The sequence below is a fragment of the Drosophila eugracilis genome, unplaced genomic scaffold, assembly GCF_018153835.1.
Source record: "Drosophila eugracilis isolate 14026-0451.02 unplaced genomic scaffold, ASM1815383v1 contig_353, whole genome shotgun sequence".
Taxonomy (NCBI): domain Eukaryota; kingdom Metazoa; phylum Arthropoda; class Insecta; order Diptera; family Drosophilidae; genus Drosophila; species Drosophila eugracilis.
The window spans coordinates 2,307,590-2,328,099 of NW_024573209.1; the positions used below are offsets into that span (position 1 = coordinate 2,307,590).

General features: G+C 39.3%; 5 protein-coding genes across 7 annotated transcripts; 4 read left to right on the plus strand and 1 right to left on the minus strand.

Moving 5' to 3' along the window:
* The first annotated feature begins 2,926 nt into the window (after positions 1-2,926).
* LOC108105751 lies at positions 2,927-4,140 on the plus strand. Its single transcript, XM_017212470.1, has one exon. It carries the CDS (start codon positions 3,124-3,126, stop codon positions 3,916-3,918), a length of 795 nt encoding a protein of 264 aa, XP_017067959.1. The 5' UTR covers positions 2,927-3,123; the 3' UTR covers positions 3,919-4,140.
* A 708-nt stretch (positions 4,141-4,848) lies between these two features.
* On the plus strand, positions 4,849-6,249 carry LOC108105754 (COP9 signalosome complex subunit 1b). The gene has a single exon (XM_017212474.2). It carries the CDS (start codon positions 4,984-4,986, stop codon positions 6,139-6,141), a length of 1,158 nt encoding a protein of 385 aa, XP_017067963.1. The 5' UTR covers positions 4,849-4,983; the 3' UTR covers positions 6,142-6,249.
* A 1,553-nt stretch (positions 6,250-7,802) lies between these two features.
* On the plus strand, positions 7,803-9,114 carry LOC108105749 (outer mitochondrial transmembrane helix translocase). Its single transcript, XM_017212468.2, is given in 2 exon segments — positions 7,803-8,344; positions 8,346-9,114. Coding segments are annotated over 2 exon segments (1,158 nt in total). The 5' UTR covers positions 7,803-7,867; the 3' UTR covers positions 9,027-9,114.
* A 1,499-nt stretch (positions 9,115-10,613) lies between these two features.
* On the plus strand, positions 10,614-11,711 carry LOC108105769 (CLIP domain-containing serine protease B15-like). 3 transcript variants are annotated; one of them, XM_017212492.2, is made up of 5 exons: positions 10,614-10,813; positions 10,886-10,931; positions 10,985-11,048; positions 11,122-11,142; positions 11,200-11,711. In XM_017212492.2, exons 1-4 carry the CDS (start codon positions 10,639-10,641, stop codon positions 11,131-11,133), a joined length of 297 nt encoding a protein of 98 aa, XP_017067981.2. In that variant the 5' UTR covers positions 10,614-10,638; the 3' UTR covers positions 11,134-11,142; positions 11,200-11,711. The 3 variants fall into 3 exon arrangements, with proteins under 3 accessions (XP_017067981.2, XP_017067980.2, XP_017067979.2); XM_017212491.2 differs by having other exon boundaries at positions 10,985-11,142; XM_017212490.2 differs by having other exon boundaries at positions 10,985-11,711.
* Positions 11,712-18,752: 7,041 nt separating this feature from the next.
* Positions 18,753-19,820, minus strand: LOC108105730 (transmembrane protease serine 12). Its single transcript, XM_017212445.2, has 4 exons — positions 19,628-19,820; positions 19,526-19,571; positions 19,300-19,460; positions 18,753-19,237 (listed from the first exon to the last, which is right to left on the minus strand). The coding sequence occupies exons 1-4, from the start codon at positions 19,818-19,820 to the stop codon at positions 18,753-18,755; spliced, it is 885 nt and encodes a 294-aa protein (XP_017067934.2).
* Between the last annotated feature and the right edge of the window lie 690 nt (positions 19,821-20,510).

Here is a 20,510-nt window from a genome sequence, read left to right on the forward strand (position 1 = left end):
AAGTGGGACGGTAACGAGGGGTCGGTGGGATACAGTAGGCGGCGAAAGTTAACGTCATTGTCGTTTCCGAACTCGACGACGTTGGGTGGTTGTCGTTGGGCCAAAAGAAGAAGGACGACATTAGCGGCAACTGTTTTGAGTGCTGCTTCCTGCCGGTCTGTTCTTTATCGTTCCTGCACCACAAGCCCACTCCCACACTTACCACCCACTGGCCGCTTTCAAGTGGCATTCGAGTGGCAGCCATTGTGCAGCATTATGATGAAAGTTTGTGTCGCAAAATGCAAATATTTGAAAGGTAATTGAATTTGAACTTTGCCGCTCATCGTCCTCGCCTCCTACTTGCCTCCTCCGCACTGCCTCCTGTTCAGTATGTCAGGTGTACGGGGCAAGAACACCAGAGAAACTGTTCATAAATTCAGTGCTTTATCACGTAAATATTAAATCGTTTTCTCTTTTTAATCGGAAAATTTAATTTTGTGTCATTATCAGGTTTTTCATATTAAATTGGTATAAATAATTTTGAAATTTTAAATATATTAATATGAAAGTTTTAATATGATGGAAATGTTATTAAGAAACTTCGGGAAAATGAAAAATATGAACAAGGATAAGATCATGATTCATTTCTAATTAGTATCCAAAGTAGTTTATGCTTAATAATCAATATTTACGATGGAATCTTATCGATGAAAATCCATAATAATACCAAATACAGTCTATATAAGTCATTCATAACTTCAGACCGGATCTTTAACTAATTTATCCATTTGAAACTCTTTAATTGGATAAGATTAAAACTATATTTGACACACAATCAAAACTTATTAGCAGGCTTTAATTAACTTTCCACAGAGAGAGATAAAGATAATATGCAATTCTTGCAGAGGTCAGTGTAAAAGGAATGGCTTTAAGTGTCCGATATCGCGTATGCAATGGCATTAAAGTTCCGATGGTAAATATTTGACAAACAGCTTACATGTTTTATTTACCCAAGCTGAATGGTCAACACGGCAGAAGGCCTAAAGCGTACTCTCTCTCTCTGTCGCACCCACTTGGTGGCTGTATCGTTCTGGCAGTCATTTGTTTGTCGTACAAATTATATACAAAATTTGCACACTCATGAGGGCATTCAATTTCCATGTTTTCGAGTGCAAATGAAAATCTATACAAGTCTGGAAAACACATCTGCCCCCTCTACCCTTTGCCCACTATGTGCTCACTTTTGGGGCGTGCCGCAGGTGCAGTGAACAATAAATTTTGTTGAAAATAAACAATTATTTAGACATGATTGGCTTGTTGCCTGCCATTTTTTGAGTTGTCAGTTCAACTTCTATGTGAATTCGGCTTTTGTTTTTAATTAATTGCCTTGATTGGACCAACAAGTTTAGGAATATTTTTTAAAATGCCTGACACATTTCATTTCATTTCAATGTTAAATGTTCACCAATTGTATTGAATTTATGAGAGCTTGAAATAATTTACATTTATTTTTTGAGTGATTAAAGACAACGAATAAAGTAAAAGTAAAGAACTTTGGTATGAACGTCCTTAAGTAGTGCTAAAAGTAGCTAAGGGAAAGTCCAAGCAGATTTTTTTATAAACTATCCAACAATTTTTCAATTTTCATTCTCCCTCACAAAGTGTTCTTATTAAAGGCAATCACAAACTTAATTAGCACAGCTAGAAATTCTTATTCTTTCCCATTCACCCATTCTGTGTTGTGGTTACCGCCCCCGTTGCTGATTCTGGGGGCGTGGCAGCTACTGTCTAGCTTCTTGGACCGCGTCAAAGACAGTAAATTGGAGTGCAAAAAGTGGAAATTCTCTTCTACTCTGGTCTCCGCTTCTGAGTCATCTTTTGTTTGGTTAATTTCCTGCTGTGAGAAAAAAGGAAAATGAAATAAATTGAAATATAATTAAATTTTCACACAACGGAAAGCGTTTAATGAAAATTGCATTCAATTTTTAAGTGGTAAACAAACTTTAAAAGAATTGACTGATAGAGGAACTTGTCATAAAGCAATGCTATTTTAAACTAAACTTATTTGGCATAAAAACCCTAGAAATTGTAGTTCTTAAACTTAGTACATTTTTCCAGCAATCCTTTTATCTTGTCCTTTGACCTGTCGTCTCTATACAATGACTTTTGATTGAAAGTAGCAAAAACAACGACAAAGTTGGTGTCCAAGTAGACCAGATTGACGTTAAAAGTTGGCCGGGTGGGGATCGCAGTTTTCCAGCGTTGGCAATCAAAGTCAAAAATGCCTCACGATTGGCAAGAAATCGAAGGGTGGACGAGACTTTGTATCGTTGGCATCGTTTTCAGTTTTTCGTCGGCGCGTACAAATTTCTAATTTCATTAAAATTTGTTCAAAGGGCTGACGGCAAAAGGCGCGATGGATGGATGGATGGATGTAGGAGCCCCAGACGTTGACAGACACAAATCGACACAATAGACGTCAAACACAGGCGGCTGGGGATGGTGTGGGCGTAACAGCCGGTTGTGGGCGGGTCAGCTTTGGCAATCAAAGAGCGCCGATCAAAGTAGAAAATCGATTTTAATTGCAATCTGGGCCCAAAAGCCTCGGCGCTCTATTAGCGGTCAAGTGGGCGAGTGTGTGACGGCCACTGGATATTAAAGGGGCGTGGCATGTCGGCTCTTGGCCCAGTGGATGGTTTTCGGTTTTTATGTGATTTTTAAAAACAGCTTTTGAGCAAGCTTTTATAGAAGGAAATTTTGTATCATTTTTTATATAAGAATATGGAATTCTACAGTTTTATCAGCCTCAACCATTTCTATTAAACTGTAAGGATATCTGAAGTATTATTATACTTCTTTTAGCCACTCACAAACAACAAAGTATATTGAAAACATACCCATGAGTTTTGTTTCAGTCCAGATGTCAAAGTTATGCCCTCAAAACGACTGTCTGGACTTCAGTCTTTTCAGCAGCTCCAAAGACCTCACATCTAGAACGAAAAAAATGCGGTGCGGTCAGTAGTAAAATTTTAGTGCATTTCGACGACCAAATTTTCTTCCTGGCGTTTTTACAAATTTTCCTTTAAAATTTTATCGTTGTAATTTCCATATATAAAAAAGACTCGCCAAGCAATCGAAATTAAAATGCTTATGAAAAGCAAAACGCTTATCTCGCATGTTCTGCAAAAACAAGTTTCGAGCCTGCTGCTACAAGCGTCATGTCGCCATTTAAGTTCTGAAGGCAATCTGTACTCGCAGGATGGCTACGACAGTGGGTACCTGGCACCTTTGGGTATACCGCGCAAAGACCTTAAGAAAAATGTGCCTATGGACAAGTCAAAGGTCTACGATGCCTGCTGGCAGTCAATGCGCCGCACAGAGTACAAATGTCGCTCGGATCCAGAGTTCAATGTGCATGCCTTTATTGATTACCGGAAAAAATGTTTGGCCGATCCCTGTGCCACCGAAGTGGATGCCATGGATCTGACCCACTACAAGCCCTCGGATATGCACAAAAGGAAGTATCCAAGGACATGGTATGAATGTGTGGTCAAGCGGCGTAAAAGAAAGGCTCATTGCGTCCCGATAGCGCCACCAATGCCAAGACGCAAGCGCAAAGTGGTCAATTTGAAACCGAAATGCCCTGAGAATTTGTGCGTTTTGGGGAAACTCGATCTAAAGTTAACCGAACCCTGTAAACTGATGAAACCAACCAAATGTCCCCGATTCAAAATGCCTAACTGCAGCGTGGCCGCCCGCAATCCCCCCAAGTGCCGTAAACCATTCAGACGATGTGGCAGCAGGCGCAAAACCAAGTATCCAAGCTTTTCAGAGTGCAAGCGAGATCCCTTCTCGGATGCCCGACCTATAGAGTGCAACTGTCTGCTCAAGCCGGCCATCTGCGATATGTGGCGTCACTATCGCCGTCGAAATGGCTAATAGGCTTGCGATTTTTCCGATTCAAAGATCCCCTGCTTTTACTACATTTTGACCAACTAAATTTTATGTAAGAAGAGCTGACCGGAGACCTCGTTCGTTCGATGTAGACAATTCTTTACCAACGATTATCTCATACTCTCTTCTAGCAATTTTTATAAATTGTAATATACTTAGTAATGGAAAGCAGATGAAATACCAAAATTAAATGATTCCTGAAAACTATTGAATTGTCTTAGTGCAGGTGTCAAGTTGATATGAATTGGTAGCCATGTGGCCTAACATGCTAGCAAAAATGCAATATGCAACAGCCCGTGCGCGAATCTGTATCTGCAGATTGTCCGAAATGGTTACGATTCCCGGGGAATAACCAAATTCCATTATACAGATACAAATCAAATTGGCAAAAGGCATTGAAAGGGATCAACGGAGGGTGGGTTGGAGAGTTAGGGAGGAATATGAAAAAATCAAATTACCAGAACTTGAGAAATCGCAGACATCAGAGACCCATAAATCAGTAAACGAATGGTAGGGAATCGAATCGTATATATATATATAGATATATAAGAAATTGTTACCGCTAGTTAACGGTTTATTGATGCGTCGCTTTTGGCTGAATTTATTGGCCTGGTCGTTGGTCTTTCGCTTCCTCACGCAAATGCAAAATGGCCAAAACCGTAAAGGAGGAAAATCGTGCAAAAGCTTTGAATTGATTTGCCTCTTAGACGTCCTCTTTGGCTGGCCAAATGTTATGCAAACTCCCTGGAAAAATAACGGGATACCAAAGTCTAAAATATCACAAAATCGATGATTATATTTGATAGATTTGCAGTTTTAAAAATACTAGATATTGTCAAAAGAGACAGAAACTCTCTCTTGACAGGAGTAACATTATTTTTAAACAAATCAGAGAGATTTTAATATATATTTTTGACCCTCTTGAAAATATATTTTCGCGCATCTCAGAACACTCTTCTCTCACAATCACAAAAACCTTTGGAAACTCCCGTCTAAAAATTTACAGATTCAGAAACAAATTAAAGCAATTGTTCCATCCAGAAGGCACGGATGGATAAGGGAAGTAGTACGGTCTTTAAATCGTTATCCAGAATGACGGATAATGAAGAGGCCATGCAGGAGGGGGCCGTGTTGCATCTGCCCAGTTATGCCGATCGCTATACGGATATTCCTCGGCTCATCCGCTTGAAGTTCATTGCCCAGGTGTGCCCCCAGTTGAGTGTTCCTGCCCTAGAGCTGGCCATAGCTCACGTGAAGACCACCTTCAATGTCAAGTTGTACGATGAGCTGTACAAGACCCTCTGCATTGAGATGGACAGGAAAACCCACAAGAACCTAGACGAGAGAGGAGCATTTCCCACTACTGATGGAAACGAACAGAGTACATCAAGGGGTAGAGGTAGAAGACTGGTGCCCTACGATTCGTACTGGGTGGAGGATAACACCATGGAGGCTAATCTTGCACTCCAAGAACTGGACGCTGAACTGAATTTCAAGAAATCGAATTCGGGTAGCTCTTATGTGCGACGCACTCTGGAGGAGATCGGAGATCATTACGAGAAGAGCGGAAATCTGCAGAGGGCCGTCAAGTTTTATGCTCGAGCCAGGTCCTATTGTACCAGCAGTGATAATGTGATCAATATGTTTCGCAATCTGATCAGGGTCTCCATTTACATGGCCAATTGGTGGCATGTACTGACCTACATCGACGAGGCCAAGCAGTATGCATTCGGCTTTGAGAACCTGTGCCAGGAAGTTCCTGCTCGTCTTAGCTGTGCCGCTGGTTTGGCCAACATGGGTTTGAAGTTATATAAGTCTGCCGCCCAGTACTTTCTGAATACTTCCTTTGGGCGGTATGATTACGATAAGATCGTTGCTCCAGAAGACGTCCCCTTCTATGCCGGACTCTGTGCTTTAGCCACTTACGATCGGGATATGTTGCAGCTGCGCGCCATCAATTCGGAATCGTTTAAGCCTTTTTTTCAGCTGTCACCAAAAATGTGGACTATCTTGGCCAAGTTCTATGAGGGCCAGTTCGATACCTGCTCGGCCCTATTAGGCGATATTGAAGATCATGTCAGGATAGATGTTTATCTATCTCCTCACGTGGACACTTTGTACGATATGATCATGGGCAGACTGAAGAAGAATGACAAGAAGGTTATGACCGACCAAGTGACAAGGCATAAGGGTAGATATAGACTTTGAAAAGTAATCAGAGTGCCTCAAAGCGATTTGGTTTGACAAAGATTGATTTACGCATTCAATATTTATTTTATAATAAATTAAAATATGGTGATTTTTTAATAGCTAGTAGTTATTCGCGTCTTTATTAAAGTAAATCATAAAACTCTGAAAATAAAAACCCGCATTTGGGAGGAATGTCACATTTTCCATAAATCCTTCAAAAGTTTCGTAGTAAAAGCGCCATCAGTTTATGCAACAATATAGGCACAGCAATAACAACAAAACATATAATTAAATTTTTCGTGTGTTCAGTAGAACGAACGAACGAACTTGGAATCTTACAAAGAAAAAAGTATAAGGAAAAGGAAGGCTGACAAGATATAGTGGGTGGCATCCAGTGAAAGGTAGTGAGCGAGTGGGGGGAGACGGTGGAATCATGAAATATTGCACAGTTGAAGTGATTTTTATGAACTCTTCAAAAGTAGCTCAGAGAAAGGCGAATAGACAGTGGAAGAAGTTGGGCCGTTTGCACAACATAAAGGTTCCTGGCACGCTAACGAGCTTAAAGATGTAACACAAAGTGCGCACTGAAATTGCATCCATAATGGCGCCCCAACGGAGGTGGGATGATGTAATGCTGCTTTCACTCTCCTCTGACCGTCATCTTCTTCAGAATGGAAGTGATTTCCATGGAAAAGCTGCGTTCGAGACTGGGAAATTCGGTTAAGAGGGCAAAGGTCAAGAGCGGATCAGTTTTGAGAGAAGCTATAGTTGAAGATGGCTAATCTTATTGGTTGAGATAAAGACCTTTTCTTTAGAAAAACTAATTTAATTGGCTGTATTACAATATTGGTTGTCTTACAATATTAGTTTTTAAAAATCTATAAATTTCGTTGTTTTTTTGTTGTATGTAAATTGTAATCAGCGCACCAAAATAGTGAAAATGTTGGATTAAAAATCTAACAACAGTTTTGTGAAATTGCAATTTCTAAGGCAGCTAGAGACACCTGAGCTGGGAATATGAAAACTATTGGAGGAAAACGGTGGGGAATGATCAACCTCCATTTGGTAGTTGTGGAAAACTTCGGCCAGACATTGTGTTGAGTAATTCTTTTGTAATGCGGAAGGAAGCTCAAAAAACAACACAGTGCACAGCGATTTCCGTGAAAAGGACATGGAGCAAGCGGCAGGGGTGGTGGAAAAAACTTTAAGACAAAGCACAGAGCTGACCTACGTTCGGTGGGCTGGGAGAAATGGGTTGGGCGGTAAAAAGGGGTTCGCAGATAAATTGCTGCAGTGTTTAGTTAATACTTCTGACCGTCCGACCGACCGTCTTACGCCTTGGCCTTTCGTCCTTGGCTGTTGCTGCAATTCAGGAGGATACCGGAGGAACAGCGACGCAGCCTCACAGCTAGATACAAGGAACAAGGAACAGCAGCTGGCTCGACAAGTTTATCTTTTGTTACATTGACTTCCGCTAAAAGATACTAAACTAGAAAACATTCTTCTCCGCCTTCCATTCACTCTTTTTCAGTTATTTTTATTTGTTAGGGTTTCTTGCAGGTTAGCGTCAAAATCCTGCAGGAGAAACCAGGGCTGGCAGGAAAAGTTAAACAGAAATTAAAACGCAGCTGGGCACTCTACAGTGGATAAATATAGCAATCGTCGTCGGAATTTGTCAAAATTTATTTTTTGCTTGACAATTTCTTCAGACTTTAGACAGTTGACACAAATTGGAGTATGGAAAATGGACTCGACAGAAAACCCAAGTACCCGTATCTTGGCCATCATAGTCCGGCTGTGCGCTATGACCGCACTTACCTACTATAGTGCTAAATGGGTGGTCAATGCTCTGGATCCCAATAACAGGATGCGGAATAGGGCCAAACAGTTGGCGGAAAAGCAGCTGAGTAAGCTCAATTCGTCGGCTAGAGATACAGCTGAAAAGATACGATCCCGAGACTTGAACGAACATGAGTTGATACTTGCATCCCATCTGGTGACCCCGGAGGACATCGATATTACTTGGGCCAATATTGCCGGCCTCGATGCGGTTATCCAGGAGCTGAGGGAGACGGTGGTGATGCCAGTGCGTCACCGCGATCTTTTTCGTCGATCGCAACTCTGGCGGGCACCCAAGGGAGTTCTTCTCCATGGACCGCCCGGCTGTGGCAAAACCCTCATAGCCAAAGCCCTTGCCAAGGACGCTGGTATGCGGTTCATTAAATCTGGATGTGGCCGTGCTGACGGACAAGTGGTACGGTGAAAGCCAGAAGCTGGCCACTGCCGTGTTCACACTGGCCAAAAAACTTCAGCCCTGTATCATTTTCATTGACGAAATCGAATCCTTTTTGCGGATGCGCGGCAGCTGTGATCATGAGGCAACCGCCATGATGAAGACCCAATTCATGTTGCAGTGGGATGGCTTGCTGAGCAGTGCCGATGTTTGTGTGATGGTCTTGGGAGCCACCAATCGACCGCAGGATTTGGACAAGGCCATTCTGCGCCGGATGCCTGCCCAATTCCATATCGGAGTACCACGCGATGGCCAACGACAGGCCATTCTTAAGTTGATTTTGCAGAGCGAGCAGCTGAATCCCTCGGTTAACCTTAAGGAGCTGGCCAACTTGACGGCAGGGTTCTCCGGATCAGATCTGCGAGAGTTGTGTCGCCACGCCTCCATGTATCGCGTGCGCCAGCTCATGCGCGATCAGCGCAATATCGGTGTTGGTGGACCTGGTGAGAAAGCGTTTGATTGGGACTTAAAGGTGAAGGATCAGAGCTTGCAGGAGTGCCAGCAACTGGAGATTCACATGGATGACCTGCTCAAATCGCTGACTATCATGAAATTGTCTAAGCTTCAGATAAGCAGCGGACTAGTCGAAAGGGATCTTGAGTTGGACTGAGCTTGCTAATTATAATTGGATGAGAAAGAAGGATCTATGAAAGAGTCTGCAATCCTTAAATAAAAACTGCATGTTCTTTGTCAATACATTGCCAATTTTTTCTTTTCTCTTAAATAGTTAGATAAATTATTTTTTTCAGTGCTTTGGCATTATCTTCACGTTTTATACCACCTCGGTCCATCCTATCCAGTTAGTAACACCCCATTCTGTCAGCCTGGCCAATATTTTTCACATTTCATGGCATGCATGAGGAGTTTTTGCTGCCATGAAGAGCACAGCGAGAAATATAAAAAAAAGGCGGACTGCACAAACCAGGAGCTACAGCAGCACAGTGGCAACAAAACACTCAAAATAACAACAGCCAGGACAGCAACAACAAAAAATCTTTTATGTAAAATTGAATATTCATAAGTTGTTTCACAGAAGCGGCAGAAGCCTAACTACGAGCCTCAGCCTCCGCCTCGTTTGCTTCTGGTATACTCTTTTCAAATGGTATTTTTATTTTAACCTAGCATCTGCAAGTTAGTAATGAGAATTAAATTAAAAAATTCACTTATATTATATAATGAAGATCATGTTGTTGTTGTCTTAATTTTGTGTTTTTCAGATGCCATTGGTTGTACACTTTGTAATAGCATACAATTTTGAAGTTATTTCTAGGATCGAACACATTTTGAACCATTCAAATACTTAACTTCTTATAAAAGAACTTCCAGATTTGAGTATAATTCCCATAAGTAATGCAATCCATTATTTTCCCTTAATCTATAATTTGATAGGGTGTTTCAAGATTCGGTTTTTAAACCAAAAGCCTCTTTTCTTTTCGTAGCTATTGTTGTTGCGTTGGACTGCCCGTTGATTGTTTTTGTGTGTAGTTTTGTTTGGCTGAGTGAACCTGCAGACGCTTCCGTGCCACGCCCCCACCTCATCACCCGCCCACACACACTTACGTACCGTACGTATACGTACTCTCGAATATACACACATACATGCATATGCGAAAGCTGCCGTTGTTTGCTATTTTGTCATGCAAATTGTATTTATTGCGGCCGAAAACCAACAACAACAACAGCAGCAGGAGCAGCAGCAGCAGGGCGTACAGAGATAGGAGGCGGAGACAACCTCGTCACGCCCCCCTGTAATTGTTTGCTATTTGTCATTGTGTGTGCGTGTGTGTGGGTACCAGTGGGAGGTGGAATAACGTACGTATGTGTGCTCCATTGTAAACAAGAAAATTGACTGCCGTCGGCGACCTGTAAACTTGAGAGCACATTTCCCGAATATCCTGAATCGCTATGCATTTCCCCAAATTCAAAGATTCTAAGCTTATTCCAGTGCCAGAAGATGGTAACTCTTTTTAAAAAATTCAAAACTTTGCATGTATTATAGGAAATATCATTCTTATAAAATAATTAGTCATAATAAAATAATCTCTAATCCGCAATAGGTATACAAATAACCCACTTGATTAGTAGGAATTGAAACTTAAGATTAATCTCTTTAGTAATTTGTTTTTTTCTTAATAATATTAATTATTCATTTCTGATAATATAAAAGAGAGAGCTTCGACTGATCGAGCGACAGTAGCGCGATGAAAGCCTAAGTATTCGGAATGCCAGCACTTAGCTTCCTCTTGTTGATTGCCTTCCCATTCTCAGTATTAGCACAGTTTCTCGATGGAGATTGTGCAGTTCAAACAAATGCGAATAATTCTTCCAGTCCCTGGATTACTTTTCTGCATACGACTGATCTGATGTTTGTGTGCCTCGGAACTCTGATCTCTCAAAGTTTGTATAAAAGAAGATAATATTTTGAAGGTCTTGGCATTGTACTAAAAATTATATTTTCTTTATGTACAGAACTGATAATGACTGCAGCGCATTGCGTGTTAAGTAACGCTCAACTGTGAGTAAATATAAAAGCTCAAATAAAATCAAAATATTTATATCCTTCTGCAGAATAGCTCGCTTTGGGGAGTTTATAGAAACCTCAGGAGAAAACACATTTACTGTAGAGTACAAGGTAAGGGAAACCTGCAGTCACCCTTATTTTGACATAGATACATATGACAATGACATAGCCCTTCTTGAACTAGCTACAAATGTAGTTTACACAGGTGAGTTTGATTCCAATTATTTTAAAAAAACCATGATAACAATTTTCTCTATAATAGACTACATCAGACCCATTTGCATAGTTTGGAATCGTTCATGGAAACGCTACATCGATAACATTCAAGATCTGAAAGGCTATGTGTGGGGCAAGCCGCTCAATGGAAAAGATAGTGGTCGAAGGCTCGTGGAAATCCGGCGTCAACCAGCAGAAGTATGCCATAACTATATTAATTCCACTATGGGTAACATAATGAGCAACCAGTTTTGTGCCGGAGACTCAGAAAGTGATCTATGTAATGCTGAATCCAGTAGTCCTTTGGTAGCAATAATTTCATATAGAAACTTAAGGAGATATGTTCAAATTGGCATTGCCACCACGAATCAAAAGTGCAAAATGCCTAGTATTTATACAGATGTGATGAGTCACATCGATTTTATCCTCCGGATTTGGCGTTTTTATGGCAACGGTCAAAGTGCCATGATCCCAAGTTCAACAACATAATCACTTTCGAGTAGGGATTAGAAAATTAGAGTTCAAACCAATAAAACACACGAATTCCTATGTTTGAAATCTGTTAATCTTCATTTTCTATAGTTAATAGCAACTAAGACTAAATATTGTGAGTACTTGCCTTATAAGGCAAAATATACTTGGAATTGTCCTCGGGGTGAGTTGATTTAGCCGGCTAATTTGATTGTCGCTGAAATTTACGATTATATTGCGGCCATTTTCCTTGACGGTTTTATGTAAATCGCTGTAATAAAATCCAAGCAGCTGGGGCCTCCTCACAATTGTCTGCTGGAAGGCATAATTGAGCTAAGAGAAAGTTTACGAGAAAGGATTTCAACAGCCAGCAGCTTAAAACAATCAATTTATTTACATGGCGCAGTTACAGTCATATGAAACTTCAGGCTTACACTCGATAAATTTTAACGAGGCACTCTGTTAGCTAAATCTAAGGAGACGGAATTAAAATTTTAAATTAAAATAAGCCTAGTTTTGGAACACCTCAATAGTTATTGCTGGAACAGAAGTTTTGCTCATCGTTCAGTGGAATGTTTAGTGTGGTTTTCAGCTTTAATAAATAATTCATATTTAGCAATTTATCAGTTGATTTAAATATTAATCGCATAAGTCCTTCAGTCGGCCATTTCAATTAAAATGCGTAATTCCGCAAGCCACTTGACAATTAACACACTCTTTAAATGACAATTTCTTTGGCTCGGCTGTTGATAAACTGCATAATTTATGTAATTTGCTTCACCAACAGACACTCTCATGAGCACTTATTGATGACAATTATTTGAAATACTTTTAAGTGAGTGGGCAAAAGTTTATTGAATTAATAATTAACTGCAATTGCGTAATACAAAATTTATTTTATTGCTGTCATCGAGTGGTTGGGAGAAGTAAAACCATTGCGAATCGCAAAACCCCTGTGCATCATTAAATTATTTTAGTTGCATTCATAATTTAATTGATTTAAATGGAAATAGCGATTTCTCTGTCAATTATCGCACCCCCTCGATTTTAGCACAAGCTGTCCCCACAAATCGTTTTGGCTTAGAATAATTGATGACATTTGTTATTAATTACACTTTGCAAGCCAACTTGAAACCTTTAATTGTGAATTGCACATCCTATTTTTTGTGCCGCTGCATTCCGGCAGATCTCGAGGCTTTAACTAATTTCATTATTATGCATTAATCATGCACCGCATGTTAATAAATATTAATATCCTCCGGCCAGCCAGCAAACTGCCAATTTTAGCCCATAAAATTTCCGGAAAATTTTGCATAAAAGTGTACTGATTTATGGCATTGGCCAGCAAAAAAACCGACAAGTTCATTCAACGAGTTGGGTTGTAAAAATTCATGCACAAATAGCAATTAATTATCTAGTAATATAACGAGACTGTTTCGTTTAGAGTTGAATGGACCTTTCTATGCCCTAAGTAAAAATCTATGATTAAAAAAAATATAACATATGTATTATTTAAATTAAGGGAAAACATGATTAGCCTTTCAACTTTTAAGCACGAACTTATATTTCCCATTTATATACCAACATGCCCTTACTAGCTATTCCACCTTTTTTTTGACTTCAAAAGAGTATCATTTTGGTGGTTCCTGTGGCCATTTGTTGCATTCGGTACAATACTGGTTGTATCAGTCTCTTGGTCATTAAACGCATCTGTGTGACTGGCAAAAAAAAATGGTGGGAAAAAACTATAAAACTCCTTTGTAAAGACACAAAAAAAGAGAGACAAAATAGAGGGAGAAGAGGGGACAAAAGGCATGCAAGGACTTCAGTCTTTTGAGGGAAATGGTAAAAACTGTGCTTTTGCCCATGACCATTTCTATTTCCTTTGGCCATTTCTAAAATTTGCATTTTTCATGCCACAATGTATAAAATTCATATTTATAAATCTTTTAACTGCACACACCACACCACACCAAACACAAAATGGGACACATCAAAAAGCCAAAGCACAGACAGAAGTAAAAATGTGAAAATAGGAAATGAAAATGAAAAAAAAAATAAATAAAAACCAACTGCCGTGCAGTCTGAGTACGTTAACTTTCTCAGTCTTTCTATTTCATAAAATATTGTAGGAAATACAATGTTTCCTGAACTTAAAATTTAAAGAGTATTTATATAAATAAGAGTCTATAGTAAGTTCGGGTAAGTAACAATTTTTCCCAATGATTACATAATTTTCATCTAAAAATTCCTGAAAAGTGTATCCGAGAGACTTATATAAAACTGATACAAAAACCATTCACACTCTGCGCACGGAAAAAGAGCAGCACCAAAAGAGGAGATATAAAAATGTGTTGCAAGTCAGAAGTGAATGAATGAATGAATGTGAATGAATATGACTTTGCCACACCGAGCAGAACACAATAAAAATGTTAGGACCTCGCTGGCCAGTGGGTGAACGGAACCCAGAAGTCAGGAAGCGGAAGTAGGGCGCACGGAATGAGACACCACTGCACGGCGCTGTGATTTTTCATTTGGAGCGATTTTCCTTGGGCTTCCTTGGTACCAACAGTTGTGGCCGCAAAAGGGGGAAACTGAACGCGTGCGGCATGCAACTGCAAAGTGACCAAACGGCCAAGTCTACTGCATGTTTTAAAAAAAAAATTGGTTAGCCTTTTAGCCTCTTGCTTCTGAATATATAAGGTATTCCCATACTTTTGGCCTTTGAATAATGAACAAGTCTTGGTCTTTTTGGGCCTTTCAGTTTATGTACTCTTTTCTTCGGTTGTTACTTGATGGCGAAAAATTCTTTTTAAGAGCAACTTAAATAATTTTTAATTGTTTAACATTATGTGTGAAATTTATCAAATGAAATTTTGATAATAATTTCATTCCTACCAGTTTTTAAATGCTTTTTTATTTAACAGTTTTTATTACAAAAATAATTTTTAATCTTTTTATATTTAATCTATATACGAGGTGTGTTCAAAAAGTAAGGTGACTCTTCAAATTTCGCGAATTTCAAATTTTTCGATTATCGAAACCTTTTAGAAGTTATACGAGGTGTGTTCAAAAAGTAAGGTGACTTTTCAAATTTCAAATTTTTCAAATTTTTCGATTATCTTCAGTTTTGGGAACAAGAAAAAGTCACATGGGGCCAAATCCGGTGAATATGGTGGCTGAGGCATTATTGTGGTGTTGTTTTTGGCCAAAAAATCCAAATCCTTTGATCCATATTTTTCGATAGCAAACAAGAGGAAACGCTATAGTCGAGTGCCGCGACTATAAGATACCCGTTACTGTTTTACACAATTTTAAAATATTAATTTTGCTAGTGGAAATTCACAAGGCGCCACCTATTGTCAGAGGAAGTATGTTGAGTATGCTTATAGTGACGTCACTGCCCATGTGGAGACTTATAACCTTAATTTCTTCATAAATAGCGAAATAATGTTCCGATTTGAAAAACCTTTGGTAAATCGATAGATATTAACAGAAATAAGTTACACAAGGTCAAACGAAGGCATTCATAATAATATTATAGACTCCACAGTTTTCCGCGGTTTGTGGGCGTTAGAGTGGGCGTGGCCGGATGCAACTTTGTGGAAAGTTGCAGAGGCATCTCCTAAATACGTGTTCCTAAGCAAAATTGTGTAGCTTTTATAGTTTTTAAGATTTTTGCATTTTTGGTTTTTCGGGTTTTGTGGGCGATAGAGTGGGCGTGGCGTGATCGGAAAAAAAACAATTCGCATTGGGAGCATCATAGAAACATACATGCTTGATCCGAACTTTCTATCTCTTATAGTTAACGAGATATCAGCTTTTCTAGAAAATCCGAAAAGCTTCTTTTGAGCCTTGTGGGCGTATGGGTGGGTGTGGCCGGATAGTAGTACCACTATAAGATGCGCTGTCATCTAAAGATTATACTTTCTGAATTTCAACTTTCTATCTGCAATAGTTTCTGAGATTTCAGCAATTTTAGTTTTTTGCGATTTGTGGACGTTAGAGTGGGCGTGGCAGGATGCTGTAATAAACTTGCGCTGTCCCGGGACCTCAAGAATCTTCATGCTTAATCTCAGCTTTGTATCTGCTATAGGTCCTGAGATCTCAGCGTTCATACGGTCGGACGGACGGACGGACGGACGGACGGACGGACGGACGGACGGACGGACGGACGGACGGACGGACGGACGGACAGACGGACATGGCTAAATCGACTTCGCTATTGATCCTGATCAAGAATATATATACTTTATAGGGTCGCAAACGCTTCCTTCTATCTGTTACATACTTTTCAACGAATCTAGTATACCCTTTTACTCTACGAGTAACGGGTATAAAAATCGCCGAGCTCGCAAAACAACTTGTAACTTTACGCCTCTCACAACCAAACAAAAGAGGATGTTCCATTGAAACTTGGTACAGATGTTAGGGAAGAGTGTACCAATATAACAAAACAAAAAAATCGATAATCGAAAAATTTGAAATTCGCGAAATTTGAAGAGTCACCTTACTTTTTGAACACACCTCGTATATACCATTATTTTCTGAGGACGTTATACACAAATTGTATTCATTTCACATTCATAACATTTTTATTAGAAGAGAAGGAGATGGAGCTTGCACAAATTTCGTTGCACACTTTGCAGCGCACGCCACCTTTTATTTGCTCCTGATTCTGAAAGAACGCATCTCTGGCGTTGCTATTTTAATTTTAGCCTGCCACGCGTTTGCAGAAATTAGCGTGATGCACTCCCCCATTACCAACCCACCTGGCACTCAGATACATTTAACTTTCGGTCTACGTTCGAGGCGTTGACGTTGCATTTTTACCTGCACGCGCTTAAGAACTTCGCTGCGCCAAAGTTAGTCAAATAAAATGGCAGAAAGGAAGTTTTGCACGGAGGCTGGAAGTCAAGAAGGAGTCTCTCATCAACTTTGCCTGGCTGGAAGAACATTTTTTCGACACGGTAAATAAAATGACTAAAACTTTCATCAAATTTTTTAAAATTTTTAATATAAATAATAATAATAATAGAAATAATAATTTTAAAGAACGTTGAGGCTCTAATACCTAAAAAGCATATGAAAATAACATTTATAAATGTTTTAAAGAAGATTTTCCTTTATAAGTAAGTAATTTTGCTTTGAGGACAAGAGAATTCTCCCTGTGCAGGATGTAGGAACCTGCTGATGACTATCTCTGCTACTTGGTGCCTTCTACCTGACGCTGGCATTCTAATTAGCGCTGACTCGGCCCACCTGGTCCCTTCTCCTCGTAAACTGCGACTTCTTGGCCGATCATGAAGCGCTTCGTTAGTCGCGTACCTGTGACATCGTGTACATGAAACAATTATGCAACATTTACGCGCAACTCATAAAAATGTCCGTATGTACTCATGTGCAGAGTAACAATCCTTTCAGCCAAAAAAGTCGACTGAATCGAGAAGGCAAATATGTATCAAAGGGAACAAATTTTAGTCAACATGAGTCTTTTGCTAATGGGAAGAGTATGATGCAGCCTTTTTGTAATTGTGCAGGTTCTACTTATAAAATTATACAAAAGCTTTGCTTGTTGTTAGATTGGTAGGCAGGGAAAATAAGTACAAGTATAAGGCTATAAGGTATTCGCTGTCGCTATATTTCGCTCAAAATCTGTATTTTTCTCATAATAAAGCCAATAGTGGAATATAATACGTCGTTCAACTCGTAATTTAATTTTGAACTTCATTCAAAACTTTGACCAATTTTAAGAAAAGATAATGATGTCACCCATTTCAAAGAAACGCAAATTTTGGCTAAAAATTGATTTTTTAAAATGAACATTTTTGTAAAATTTCTGTTAATCGTCTTAAAAATAATTTTTTTGGGACAAGATTGAAAAAAGTAATAGCATTGAATGTAATATCACGTTGAGATTGTTCTTTAACTCAAAATTAATTAGTTTTCAAACTTATAAACTTAAAATTTGGACCGTTTTGCGTTAAAATAGATGATCCCATTAGAGAGCTGAAAACGAGTATCGTTTTTCCTTTGTAAGTAGTTCCAGCTTAAATCTTACAGTAATTAATCATACTTCTCTTAAGAAAATAAATGAAAATGTCTGGAGAATAACTAGCTTAACGACTGACTCTCATCTTAAACAGTTCCCCCAAATTATCAGCGAAAAGTTCAAGCAAAGCGAAATTAAAAATGAATTGCATAAAAGCGAATGCCAAATGCGCGAAATCTTTTTCCCCAATCGCAAAAATTTCCTAACTTCAGCCACCACCAATAATTGCTAGACCAGCGTAAAATTTTGCGCTGACTTCATTAAAAAATAACACAAAAAAATCTAACTGGCAAAAACCAAAAAAAAAAAAGAAATAAAGAAATAAAATTGCAAGCAAAATGAATGAGTCTGGGCCACAGAGTGTAGAGAAAGAATGGCATCGATTGAGTTCAATTGGGGGGCATCGGATGGTGAGGAGGCAATTGTAAAATGGCCAGACCATGAGCTAAGCCAATAATCAAGAGACGGAGAAGAAGGAGAAGGAGAAGCGTGGTTCCCGATGTCTGGCAGGTGGGCGGAGTGGGCAATGCCGGACTTTGCGGTCCGGGAGGCGGCAGCTAATTTATTACGAGCATTTAACAAGCATACTCCTGGGGTCTCTCACGAGTCCGCTTTGATTTATTAGGTGTTTGGTTTAAAAAAAGCATGGCAACGAAATGAAAAGCACAAGAGGACGAGCACGAGCTGGCCAAAACGAAGGCATAACAAGGAACAAGGACTAAGGACCAAGGAGCCGGCCGGATGGGCAGGCTGCGAAATTCCGAAACACTAATGTGAATGTAATTTGTAGTTAATGTGCTGTCGGTTGGCATGTGGGCGGGCACTTCGGCTATTCAGGCATTTTAATTGTTCAAACAAAATCGGGATTTGCAGGAAATTTCGAAGGTCTTCCTTCTTTTCACAGCGCCACGCCCGTTTTTTATTTAGGTGAACACAAAGTACTTATTATCAGATGTTTTCCACTCTATTTTTAAATTTTGCTTTAATTTTTATTAATATTTTTTATTTTCCTCCAATCAATTAGCATAAAATAAGCTATAGCCAATAAGTTATTGTTTTAACTGGAACTCAGATGTTTAATTTTCCGACAACACAAACAACCTGTTATTATCTTCTTCGGGTAACTGTTTTGGAACGCTTTTAGTTTGTGTTGTTTGAACTTTTCCGAACTGCCTCCATACCGTCAGGATAAACTGAATGTGGCTTAGGATATCCGTGTAAACACTTGGTTTGTTGCACGTTTTTGTTACGGTTGCCACGCCGATCAGAACAAAGCGACTATAGTTTCTGAAAGATATTACTGCCCCCAAAGGAGAACTAAAGTCCACATTGCAAAAATTGCTTTCAGAGTCTCCAGCGCAGAACTGAGTGTTTGAAATTGCAGTGCCGTCGTTTGTGGAACACATTTCTGCTGGTTGCCGTCGAATGTCTTCAGTTCTAAATGCATTGCTTTCCGTTATTTTTGTTGTCGGGCCCCATCTGGCACCGGTTAGAACCTGGATATTATCGATATACTTCCTCCAATATGTCCACCAAGGTATGCAGATTGGCCTTATGTAGTCTAAACAGTGAAACAAATTGTGTTATTATGATTCCAGATAATACCAATAAAGTCAAACCCACCAGAATATACAACATCCGTGGCCAAGCCGAGAATAGCAATGTCATTGACGTTTGTTAATAAATTATAAAAGGGGTGAACGAAGGTTTCGTTTACTAGGTGCTCTGATCTAATCGTGCCATCTCCATTCTCGGATTCTATAAACTCCCCCAGACGAGCTACTCTGCAAAGGAGAAGCATATCTTTTTAATCATATTTAGTTTTCCTTAGATTTTATTTATCACTTGCAGTTCTTGGTTGCTTAGGATACAATGCGCTGCAGTTAGTACTAAATCTGAAATTAGAAAAGATTATTTAGTTAAGGACATGATTTTATAGGGATTAACAAACTTTTTGTGATTAGTGTTCCACCGCACACGTATAATAGTTCTGTGGTGTGTAGATATGCCATCCAGGGACTCGAGATGTTATTTGGAACCCTGCCATTCGGTAGAAATCCGCACTTCCCATCGATATATTGGGTTAAGCCCGGAACGAAGAGAAGAAACAGCAGTGCTAAGATTCCGATGAGAGCCGACTTCATGGCGGTACTGTAGGTCGTTCGGTCGAAGATCTCGTTTTAATAAGGTCGACAACCAGGCTTATCATGCTTTTTGTTCCAAGAATTTTAATCAATCAGCCGTTGGGCAAAGTATAATTTTCCCATTGCATTCATAGAATATTATTTAATGCCAAGTGTTAGCATTTCATACAAAAGAATAGCTACTAGAAACATTAGAAAATATTATGCAAAACAAAATTCTTAAATAAAAGAAGAAAAATTCGAATTATCATAACAAGGCAATTTACACATTTTAAATCATAGGCTATTATTCCTTTGAAAAATTATATTTGCTAGATGGGATGTTCCCTTGTCTCGATCATGATTAACCTCAAGGGAAGCCATTCACCCAAATTTCGGCATTCTTTTACTGCTTTTCCGTATTGTGTGACTTTTGTTTTCACGTTTTTTACAACTGCCCAATGTTTAATGTTAAATCACATTGTTGAATTTCTACTGCCTTTGTCGTTCAACAACGATGGCGTTCGCATCGCAAGCTTTTCCATCGGCGGCCATTAAAGGTCATAAATCACAACATAGCATAGAAATAAATCAACCCTTTATTATCAACACATCGCAATGTTTGTTATCGAAAGGGTTATTTATAGTTCTCCTGGGAATGAAGGGCAGAAAGAATCGTCCCTCGCCCGTTCGAAATTTTCGTGAATATAT

What these genes read in the sequence shown, in the direction of transcription:
- LOC108105730 (XM_017212445.2), bottom strand. Translation starts at nt 19,820, where the DNA reads ATGAAGTCGGCTCTCATCGGAATCTTAGCACTGCTGTTTCTTCTCTTC. An exon ending in TGGAACACTAATCACAAAAA is followed by an intron (nt 19,572 to 19,627) that starts GTTTGTTAATCC and finishes TTCTAATTTCAG; the next exon opens with ATTTAGTACTAACTGCAGCG. An exon ending in CACGGATGTTGTATATTCTG is followed by an intron (nt 19,238 to 19,299) that starts GTGGGTTTGACT and finishes TTCACTGTTTAG; the next exon opens with ACTACATAAGGCCAATCTGC.
- LOC108105751 (XM_017212470.1), top strand. Translation starts at nt 3,124, where the DNA reads ATGCTTATGAAAAGCAAAACGCTTATCTCGCATGTTCTGCAAAAACAA.
- LOC108105769 (XM_017212490.2), top strand. Translation starts at nt 10,639, where the DNA reads ATGCCAGCACTTAGCTTCCTCTTGTTGATTGCCTTCCCATTCTCAGTA. An exon ending in CGGAACTCTGATCTCTCAAA is followed by an intron (nt 10,814 to 10,885) that starts GTTTGTATAAAA and finishes CTTTATGTACAG; the next exon opens with AACTGATAATGACTGCAGCG. An exon ending in GTGTTAAGTAACGCTCAACT is followed by an intron (nt 10,932 to 10,984) that starts GTGAGTAAATAT and finishes ATCCTTCTGCAG; the next exon opens with AATAGCTCGCTTTGGGGAGT.
- LOC108105754 (XM_017212474.2), top strand. Translation starts at nt 4,984, where the DNA reads ATGGATAAGGGAAGTAGTACGGTCTTTAAATCGTTATCCAGAATGACG.